General features: G+C 40.2%; 1 protein-coding gene across 13 annotated transcripts in view; it reads left to right on the forward strand.

Moving 5' to 3' along the window:
• Nucleotides 1–9,266, forward strand: part of LOC135215652 (annexin A4-like) — a 250,951-nt gene extending 241,685 nt beyond the window's left edge. For 12 of the 13 annotated variants that reach the window (XM_064250626.1, XM_064250611.1, XM_064250649.1 and 9 more), the window contains one exon: nucleotides 8,294–9,266. In XM_064250626.1, the coding sequence (XP_064106696.1) occupies nucleotides 8,294–8,347 (54 nt within the window). In that variant the 3' untranslated portion in view covers nucleotides 8,348–9,266. The remainder of the gene's footprint in view (nucleotides 1–8,293) is intronic. The other variant, XM_064250587.1, reaches the window with a different exon arrangement.
• The last annotated feature ends 1,621 nt before the right edge of the window (nucleotides 9,267–10,887 follow it).

Consider the following 10,887-nt stretch of genomic DNA (forward strand, 5'->3'; position numbering starts at 1 on the left):
CAGTTTGGTGAAAAGCTACCCAGGCTCCCAGATAGCCTTATTCAGGCTGAGTTTGATGCAAAATCGCGTCTAGCCAGATCCATCAATTCTATGGCTATGTCTGAGGTAGCTACCATGGCTTATGGATCAGAACCGATTTTTAAGCTCATGACCAAAGCCCTGACTCAAACGGTACAGTCAGATATGTTTGAGTTTGCCACTGCTCGGACGAATTGTAGGAAGCATGTCCTACAAGAGGCAACCATTCGGCATGAACCGAATAGGTTACTCTCGTCTAGCATCTGGGGAGCAGATCTCTTCCCAGAAGCTATGGTTAAGGAGGTCCCAGTCAGAGGCTACCAGGTTAAACCAGAGCCTAAAAGGATCGTTGGGGCCTTTCGGCTAAGAGGAGGCAAGACCTGACTCCTAAAGGTAAGGGACAAAAGAAACCCAGGCGTTTCCAACCTTACCAGAAGAAGCAACTACGCTTTCCTCAACAAGTTCCAACAGTACCGTTAGTGCAGACAGCCCAACCCTCCACTTCTAAAGGTCAATCACAGCCAATTTATGTGATATCCCCTCAGCCTCAGCCCTCCACCTCTTACGCCATCTCTCCAGCTTACAATCAAGCCTTCGAGAGTCAAGCTTCTCAGAAGTATGACCGCTCGAGTAAGGGAGGTAGAGGTAAGCGTTCCTTTCGTGGGAGAGGATCGGGAGGCCCCTTTAACAGGGGAAAGCACTTCAGAGGAGGCCGAGGCGGTTACCAGAACCAATGAAGAACTTCAGGTAGGGGGGAGGCTGTTTCACTTTCGCCACCGGTGGAACTTCAGCCAATGGGCTCAGAGCATAGTGTCAAAAGGTCTGGGTTGGAGCTGGTTGACGAACCCACCTCCATCCAGACCTTTCCGTCAACTTCCTTCCAAGGAATTGACAGAGTACGCAGACGATCTCCTTCAAAAAGGAGCTATAGCGAGAGTCAAGAGATTAAAATTTCAAGGTCGCTTGTTCAGCGTGCCAAAGAAAGGCTCACAAAAAAGAAGGGTAATCTTAGACTTGTCCCGCTTAAACTTAGCCATCCGCTGCGACAAGTTCAAGATGCTCACGATCTCACAGGTGCGGACCCTACTTCCCCGTGGGGCCGTCACCACCTCTATCGATCTTACAGACGCTTACTATCATATCCCTATTGCAAGACACTTCCGTCCGTATCTGGGTTCAAGATAGGAGACCAGACATTCTCCTTCAAGGTAGTTCCATTCGGACTCAACGTGGCACCCAGAGTGTTCACGAAGCTAGCGGAAGTGGTAGCGCAACAACTCAGATCGCAAGGGATCATGGTAGTAGCGTATCTCGACGATTGGTTGATCTGGGCCCCATCAGTCGAGGAATGCAACAGAGCTACTCTGAAAGTGATTCAGTTCCTGGAATATCTAGGCTTCAAAATAAACAGGACCAAATCAAGACTCACTCCAGAGTCAAACTTTCAGTGGCTGGGCATTCAATGGAATCTATCATCCCACACTCTGTCGATTCCATCAACCAAAAGGAAAGAAATAGCAAAGTCAGTCAAGCAATTTCTAAGTCACAAACTAGCGTCAAGGAGAGCCCAGGAAAGGATCCTGGGTTCTCTCAGTTTGCATCAGTGACAAACGTCTTAATGAAAGCCAAACTGAAAGACCTAACCAGAATCTGGCGCTGCGAGCAAACGTCAGGTCCAGGGACCAAAACTATCCTCCCAGTGCCTCTGATTCTAAAGAATCGACTTCGGCCATGGCGAGAGTCAAGAATTTATCAATGTTCAGTACCCCTTCAGTTCCCTCCACCAGGGGTCACCATCCACACAGACGCGTCCTTAAGCGGCTGGGAGGGTATTCCCAGGTCAAAAAGGTTCAAGGGACTTGGTCACCTCAGTTCCGTCAGTTCCATATAAACGTACTGGAGGCAATGGCAGTGTTCTTGACTCTAAAAAGGTTACGCCCACCCAAGTACTCCCACATAAAGCTAGTCCTGGACAGCGCAGTGGTAGTACATTGTATAAACAGAGGAGGCTCCAAGTCACGTCATCTAAATCACGTCATGATAGCCATCTTCTCCCTGGCAGACAAGTTCAGTTGGCATCTTTCCTCCACTCACATAGCTGGAGTAAGAAACGTCATAGCAGACGCCCTATCCCGATCAGTACCCCTAGAGTCGGAATGGTCACTGGACAACAGTTCGTTCCAATGGATCCTTCAAAGAGTCCCAGGGCTACAGGTGGACCTCTTCGCATCACAAGCGAACCACAAACTACCGTGTTATGTAGCCCCCAACCTGGACCCTCTGGCCTATGCCACGGACGCCCTGCTCTAGACTGGAACAAACTGGGAGAAGATTTACGTCTTCCCTCCAGTGAATCTCCTCATGAAAGTATTGAACAAACTCAGGACTTTCAAGGGTCAAGTGGCTCTAGTAGCCCCAGACTGGCCGAAGAGCAACTGGTATCCTCTAATTTTGGAGCTGGGCCTTCGTCCTCTTCAGATCCCCAGTCCCAAGCTCTCCCAGTCAGTACAAATGAAGACTGTGTTCGCTTCCTCAGGGATTCTCAAAACCCTAACTTTATGGATTTCATGAAGTTTGCGGCAAAAAGAGATGCGAATATTGACCCTCAGAATATTCTATTCTTGGAATCCGATAAAAGGGATTCGACTTTGAGGCAGTATGATGCTGCTGTCAAAAAGTTAGCAACCTTCCTGAGAGATTCGGATATTAGAATCATGACAGTTAATTCAGCTATATCCTTTTTCAGATCCTTATTTGAAAAAGGTTTTAGCAGCTAGCACGATTACGACAAACAAGTCAGCTTTGAAAAAGATATTTCAATTTGGATTTAACATAGACTTGACGGATTCCTACTTCTCGTCTATTCCTAAGGCATGTGCTAGGCTTAGGCCTTCTGTAAGGCCTACGTCAGTTTCATGGTTCTTAAACGATGTTCTAAAACTGGCTTCCGGAACCGATAATGACACATGCTCGTTTATAATGCTCTTAAGAAAAACCCACCCTATTCCTTATTAAGCTTAGCTTCAGGAGCAAGAATTTCAGAACTGTCGGCTCTATCCAGAGACCCGGATCATATTCAGTTCCTTCCCACAGGAGAAGTCCTACTTTCTCCGGAACGTAGCTTTTTAGCAAAGAATGAAGATCCTTTGATGAGGTGGGAACCTTGGAAGGTACTACCCCTTCCACAAGATGTATCTCTTTGCCCAGTTACAACCTTACGAGCCTTTCTGTCTAGGACCTCCTCATCTTCGTCGGGTCCCCTCTTTAGGAGGGAAAAAGGTGGAACTTTATCCATTAAAGGCATCAGGCAACAAATCCTGTACTTTATTAAGCAAGCCAATCCTGACTCTTTCCCGAAAGCACATGATGTCAGGGCAGTAGCCACCTCAATTAATTATTTCCAACATATGAACTTCGATGAGTGAAAAAGTATACTGGATGGAAATCGCCGACAGTGTTCAAACGTCACTACCTTAAGTCCTTGGAAGCTCTGAAATTCCCAGCAGTAGCAGCGGGTAACATAGTTTCCCCTGACTCTAGCTAGTTTGTAGTAGAAGATTCAGTCCTCCTTTCTACCTGCCTCACCCAAAAGTTCGTCTATTCCTACCTGGTTCATTTGCATTCACCTTGTGTCTTAGCTGCTTTTGTGATAGTGTAGTGGGTGCCCCTTATTGTCTGGTTAGGACACTCACAAATGATTATACACATTGATCTCATGGATGTTTCCCCTTATTTTTATGCTAGGGGATACATCATATTATAATGATTACGGGTTTTTGTATATTAAGTCATATACATTCCTTTATATATTATTATTGTTGATTGTTTTTATTAATTGCTATTATACTTTTGATACATGCTGTTACACAGATAACATTGATACATGTAAATAATTTTACCTGTACATATGTAATTACTTATGTTTACAAACATGATTAGATTTAAGGGTAATTTAAGCATATTTCTTATTTTTATACCCCTGTGTATATGTATCTTTTAGCATTTATAGTCTATTCTTATATATTTTATCTTTTATTTGAGACCTATTCTGATTTATTTTATTTTTATTCTCAGTTTATTACTTTTGTTTACAATCTTGTGCTATTTCTCTGGTACGATTTCGCGCAGCGACACGAGCTGAGCCCAGAAAAGGGATTTTGACGTAAGGAAAAATCTATTTCTGGGCGATTGGCTCGTGTCGCCAGCGAAATCCCACCCTACCCATCCCTTCGCCCAAGATTGTCTGCTAACTTCAGGATGGCCACCAGAGGCGCAGCAGTCGGCAGCCAGCATGGGATGGAGTAGTAGTAGTACGAGCTGCTGCCACTCTGTGGGTCGGCTCCCCTCTTGGAGGGATTTTGTAGTGGGAGATTTCTATTGGCATTTGGCTCGTGGTAGTGGTCTCACTCGCCTAGTGTTCATACCGACACCCTCCTGGAGGGTGAGCGAGTCAGTTATACTGACCTTTTTCTTTATTTTATTTATTCTCTGGTATGTGTTAGTACATTTACCCTAGAAATAATAGATTAAAGGATATTTCGCTGGCGACACGAGCCAATCGCCCAGAAATAGATTTTTCCTTACGTCAAAATCCCTTTATTACCTTTATTGTCAGTTAATATCATAATGTGAATGTTTGTGTACGTTGGTGGTTATCGTACTGCAACTACGCTTAGCCTACCAATGAACGTCGTACATAAACCTTGAATAGGCTATTTATTTCGAAGATAGGACAATAATATATTAGGTGAGAATGGTTTTATTACCTTTATTGTCAGTTAATATCATTATATGAGTCTTTAAATGAATGTTGGTAGTTATCGGACCACGGCCGAGGGTTAGCCTACCGAAAAACATCGCATACGCAACACAACAAACCCGTGATGCAGCGATTCATACCAGTGATGTAACATGAGAAACGGTCCAAGAAAAAACCCGTGATTAACTGGATCCGTGAATACTGATCCGTGAATAAGCGATGCCCCACTGTAGTTTAAAGCTACTGGAAATCTAAGAAGCAAGAAACGTAATGACTTTGAAGCTCAGCCCCCTTTCTAGAGTTTTCAGGCCTGACATTAAATATGCGTCCATGATTTACGAGAAATGACAGATTTTAAGTAAATTCATATTTTTTGTATATAACAAATCTTCGGTTGTAATGTAGGGAATTCATACCTATGTTATGACCAAAGGTTTGTTAATTATGAAAGACACATTGATTTAAAATGTCATATGTTCATATACAGAACAAACCTTGGTCTTAACATAGACAAATTTTTAGCGCCAGCTGGAATTCAGTTCAAAATAACACAATTGGTGGCAATGGGTATTATAGGGGAGTTACAGGAAACTACACGACCTTCTGATCCCAGCTACATATCATCATACCGGTTTCTCTGTAACTGCCTTCATAAAAAGACAGTTTGGTGTCCATCGTTTGTAAGAAGCCAATTTTGGACTGCCTGCCTGATTACGCCTTGGTGTTCTGGTTTTTTCTCTCTCTCTTTGACATAGTTGAAGGTGTGTATCTCAAGAATTAGGGTTGCGTTGAGCTCCTAGTATCCAAGAAGAGACGTTGCAGATCTCCTTCCTTGTCTTTGTCTTCGTCCTTGCTCTCATTCACGTTCACATTCTCTTAGGAGAGACGGCGAGAGGCGCTCTTACTCACACTGCGTGACTGTCCATGCTCTCAATCTCTCAGCACAGAACAACAATCCATTACATGGCCATGACCGTTCTTCATGGAATAACAGCCTGACACATGACTGTAATCTGCGTCCCGATCGCATGGCCATGACCGTGCTACTCAGTTCGACAGCCATACACGGCCACACAACCGCTCAAGACATTCGTGTGTTTTGCTGAGTGTACATAAAATATGTTAATATACATATTCAAAATGTGTTATGTTTACATTCATTCATGTGCATTAGAGGATATGTACTACTCTACCATCAGTTTTTTGGCCTTGGTAAAATAAAATTCATGAGCTGTCAGTATCCTTTGGTTATTTTTTTCTGTAACATATATTACCACTTAATCAAGAATTTATTTGTACTCCTATATCAAATTGCTTACGGTCTCTTCTTGAATTTCAGTATAGTTTGGTTTCTTACTAACTGAACACTCAAAAGACAGCATATTAAATCATTCTTCATGATAATGTATTTTTTTTATTGATGGTATTTCTTTCTTGAAATTTATGCATGGTTTGTTCCTTGCAGTTGAATATTGACCCAAAAACAGTGATTCTTAAACGGGGGTGTGCCCACCTAGGGTGGTGTCAGCAATTTCCAAGGGGCCCACAAACTGTGGGAAAAAATTAAAAACTAATTATATTCCTTATTCTTGAGTGAGGAACTAATATTCAGAAGTTTATGAAAAAATGCAAAAGTATCGCCCTAAAATGTTAGTTCCCTATAGTCTACTACTCTAGTTAGACTCGTTGGGCTTAGCATGTTGTCATTATTCACCTCCCTCCCTATCCCGTGGAGGGAAGGACAGACTGTTAGAGCAGGGTGTGGAAATAAAGGGATTTTGACGTAGGAAAAATCTATTTCTGGGCGAGGAAGCCGTGTCGCCCAGTGAAATGTGTCCTCTTTAGCACTATTTCTAGTAAAATATTGCTATGATACCAGAACCACTGCACTAGATAGTATTTTTCATGTCGAGTCATATTCTTTTAACCTGTGATTTTTCCCTTGCATGTTTTCTTGTATATTTCTGTTACTGAAGTACAAATTTCTGTTGTTTTTACAGCATTTTATTATCTACCTTAGTACATTTGCAGCTTTGCAGGGTATACATAGCCTGCCAACTTATTTTATATTTTGCCATATAGTACAACATATGGTGACCACTGCAGCTTCTAGTTCTTTTCCTGCCAGAGTCAACAAATGACCATCTATTTGCCAACTTAGCTCAATATCAGTGTCTTAAATAGCTAACATAATGTTTGTCATTTGTTTAGAAGCTTTTGCTGTGGACTTGTGTGATTTGATATTTGAATGTTCTTTGAAGCTGTCAGCCTAGTCACTGTAGTTTCTTCTAATATGGAGGCCATTCTCTACCTTTTTATAAGTTTAATTTAATTTCTATCAGTTCAGTGAACTTGGATATTCTTCTTTTATTTCAGTAAACACCGATATATCCTTTACAATACTGACTTGTCATCATATTTGGGAATGTGCATTCTCAAGTAGATTCACTTTCTGGTTTTACAAAGCAATTCTACACATTTGTCTATACTGTTATCATCATTACTTAATGTATTACACTGTATTCACTTTTCAGCTTCTCCTCAGCTCAGTTATTTAGCAAATTTTTGTTTCAGTCTAAAGGTAGGAAGTTTTCCCAAACTCCCCCCTACTGCAGACCATTTTCAGATGTTTGCATAAATGCTTGCTTTTAAAAAATGCATGATATTACTGAAGATCAAACCAGAACCAAAGTCTTGTCAACATTATAGAACCATTCTTATGAGGGGTACAATGTTTACAGTTAACATGCTGGAATAGCTTGTTTAACACCACAGTACTATATGTATGGGGAAAAATATAAATTTACAGAAATCTTATTACATTAAGAAAATGCATTACAGTATACTATGATGTATAGTGAAAACTAGAATTTAAGGGGTTTAAGATTTGAGTTTAAAGAAAAATGTATAAGAAATATTTTTGCAGCATGTATATGTCACAAAAGAGACGTCACACAGGGCTATAGGGTATTAGTCACAGTTTTAAATTTGTAGCCAGGTATTTATACCCTGCAACAATCTTAACCAGTGTTTGGGAGGGACTTGTTTCCTCATCATTGTACTACAAATATGATCATTCTAATCAGAACTGAAATTTAGTGCATGAGACTTCTAACAGACTCTTTGCATGAGAATGTGTACTACTATTTTAGGAAGATATCAAACTCCTTTGTTAGTTTGCACTTTCAGTTTATCTTCACTGGTAATGGGCAGGCTGTAATTTATACTACATGTAGTGTAGTATGTAAAAATTCATGGCAGTTTGCTTTTTATTTCAATTGCTTTGGTGTTAGAATGGTCATAGAGCATTGTAGTACTTGAAAAAGCAAATCAAATTCAATGTAATCTGTCATCCTGTGTGTGTACATTGTTGAAAGATTTTGGAATGTTTAAAAAAATAATGATAAAACAATGGTTCTGCTTGGGGATTTAGGAAGAACTTAAAGCAGTACTACTCTTCAACAGCCTAAGTATTGTATACAGGAATGGTTTCTAACACAGATTTGTGTTTTTCAGGGCGACACCTCAGGAGATTACAAGAAAATGCTACTTGCGCTCATTGAAGGCTAATAAAGTACTTATTGTAATCTTTTTTTCCTTTACCTTCCTTGCCCTACAAAATCTTAATAGTGTCCACTCTCTTTTTTTGTTTTGTTACCTCAGAGTGATGTTTCCGGAGACTTCAAGAACATCCTCATTGGCATGGTTGAAAACTAGGCACACCAAGGCCACTCTTGAGAAGCAAACTCATATTGATGTGGATTATAAAACAGAACTCTTATTTTTAAACTTTGAATACCTTCCAGTGTACAGTACATTACTTTTCATGTTACTTTAGGCTTTTTTTTTTTTTTTTTACACACTTCACTAAGTGATCATGACCAATTTTCATTCTCATGAGCAACATAAAATTTAGTAGTAGTGCCAAAGGATTTTGCATATATTTTTTGTCTTTGGAAAATAATTTGCCCATATAGCCTTTTTATAAAGAAAGTCATTATCTTGAAAATTTGTTTTAGAAGAATTGTTTCCTAACATAGAGTAATACCATTTATATGTAGCCTGTGGAATACAATGTATAGTAGTTAGAGTTGAGCACTGAGGTTTCAGACAACAGAGCTCTGAAGTAATGTTTACCCTCATAATGTTTATTAACTATACTAAAGGTCATGTATATCTAAGCCTTCCTATGCACCAAGACACACCTGAACCTCAATTTTCATGATTGTGTTTCTAAAAATAAAAAATTGTACCTAACATTTACATCTTTTACTTAGCAACTAATGCCTGTAACAAAACGGTATAATACTTGTGTTGTTTGCTTTATATTCCTTTGTTGTCAACATTTTGAATTTTTTTTTAACATCAATATAGTGTCATTTTTTATATTCATTTTTTATATGACTGATGATAGTGTTAGGTTCCTTATCATAAAAATTACCTTTTGTATAGGTGTAAGAGAGGATAAATATACAGTATAGTCCAAAAATGGAGGTTTTATTGTAAAAAAAATTATCCTTTGTTTCATTAAAACTGGCATTGTTGGTATAATTTTTTGACCACTGATACAAGCCACCTTGCAGTTATCCAAGAATTAAATTACTGCAAGAGATCATGTGTGTCAAGCTTGTACATTGCTTCTATTACAAGTAAAATTATTTCTGTACGTAGTGTGAAAACAGATAAAGCCAATACTTCCATATGACAAGTTCTTGTGAATTAATTAAAACCTGCTGACTAAAGTTCCTCCAGTCCCTTTTATGTTGTCTCCTGACTACTAATTTACACCTAAATTAAAAAGACTACTCTGTAAAAGACGTCACTAACAGCATTGGGAGTCAGAACATAATGCTTATAGCAAAATCTGTATACAGTTACACCAAATTTTAAAAGTAATTTGTTCCTACATGATATACAAACCCTCGGTCCTTTAAATAAGGAATTACTTTCGGCATAGCTGGAATTACGGCCGTTAAATTCTTGAACAAGTGGTTAGGCAGTAACTACTGTGTGGCAGGCGGGTAGGCTACCCTGCCTGGATGTAAACACTCCACTTTGCTTTCGGCCATCTTCGACTTGTGGTTGTGAGCTCTGGCTGACTGGTCGTTGATCTTTTTTCCCGATGGGATCTTTCTAGTTTATTTTTGTTTTTAAATAAATATGTATATATGGTGTTTGATATTAATATTAAATTCAATTAATATACAAACCCACTTTTTGTGATAGCCTTTATAGCCACCTCTGTGTTAAGAGTCGGCGGCAAAGGTATGCCAACATATTATTTACATTCTTTTGCCCTTTAACATGAGGATGAGATCTGTATTTAACATGAGGATGAGACTTATTTAACGTGAGTGATGTTGATCCTGTAATGAGACATGTATTCATCCGAAAATTACGCTTACGCTTGGGAATTACCGAGGGGAACTTCAAAGGTTGTCCTTGTTTTGTTTTTATGGTAATTTCTCTTCTCCTTCATCCTTTCACTTACTATCGGACAAAGGTAGAGGAAGGGGCGTGTGGTGTTGATGTTTGGGGATCTCCTCTCACTTCGGAGGGCGGTGCCCTTGGATGCGAGAGGAGTATCCTTATTACTTTAATAATTTTTTCCTTATTTTACAGACTGTGATGATTGTGTTCACAGCAGTATTGGTTGGATAGCTCTTCGTATTGGTTATCCTAACCTTGGAATTGTACCTGTGACTTGTAGCATGTTGTGATACCGATCCTCGAGAGTGTGTACAGATCCCCTGCTGATAATCATATTCATTTACCACTACTACCCTAGAGTTACGTCACTGGACGAAGCTTTCGCGCTGCCCTGTGATGTTTATCTATTCCTGATGGTAAAAGTCTGGCAGAATTTGGAGGAATCGAAGAGGAAGAGAGCTCGTCAAGTGTCGTCATCCTCCTCTTCGAGATCATCATATTTTCATGTCTCCACCCCTTCGACTTCTAAGGCCTTGCCGTAGAAGAGAAGGTGGTCTCCCCGCCTAATAAGTCTCGTCACGGGACTTCTAAGGGTCTGTCTTGCTCCGGTGAGACAGGTGGGTCTTCTGCTGGTGCTGGTCCTCCCGTTCCTTCGGGAACAGGCCCCATCTCTCCTTCCT

The sequence above is a fragment of the Macrobrachium nipponense genome, chromosome 19 (assembly GCF_015104395.2).
Source record: "Macrobrachium nipponense isolate FS-2020 chromosome 19, ASM1510439v2, whole genome shotgun sequence".
In the NCBI taxonomy this organism is placed as follows: Eukaryota; Metazoa; Arthropoda; class Malacostraca; order Decapoda; family Palaemonidae; genus Macrobrachium; species Macrobrachium nipponense.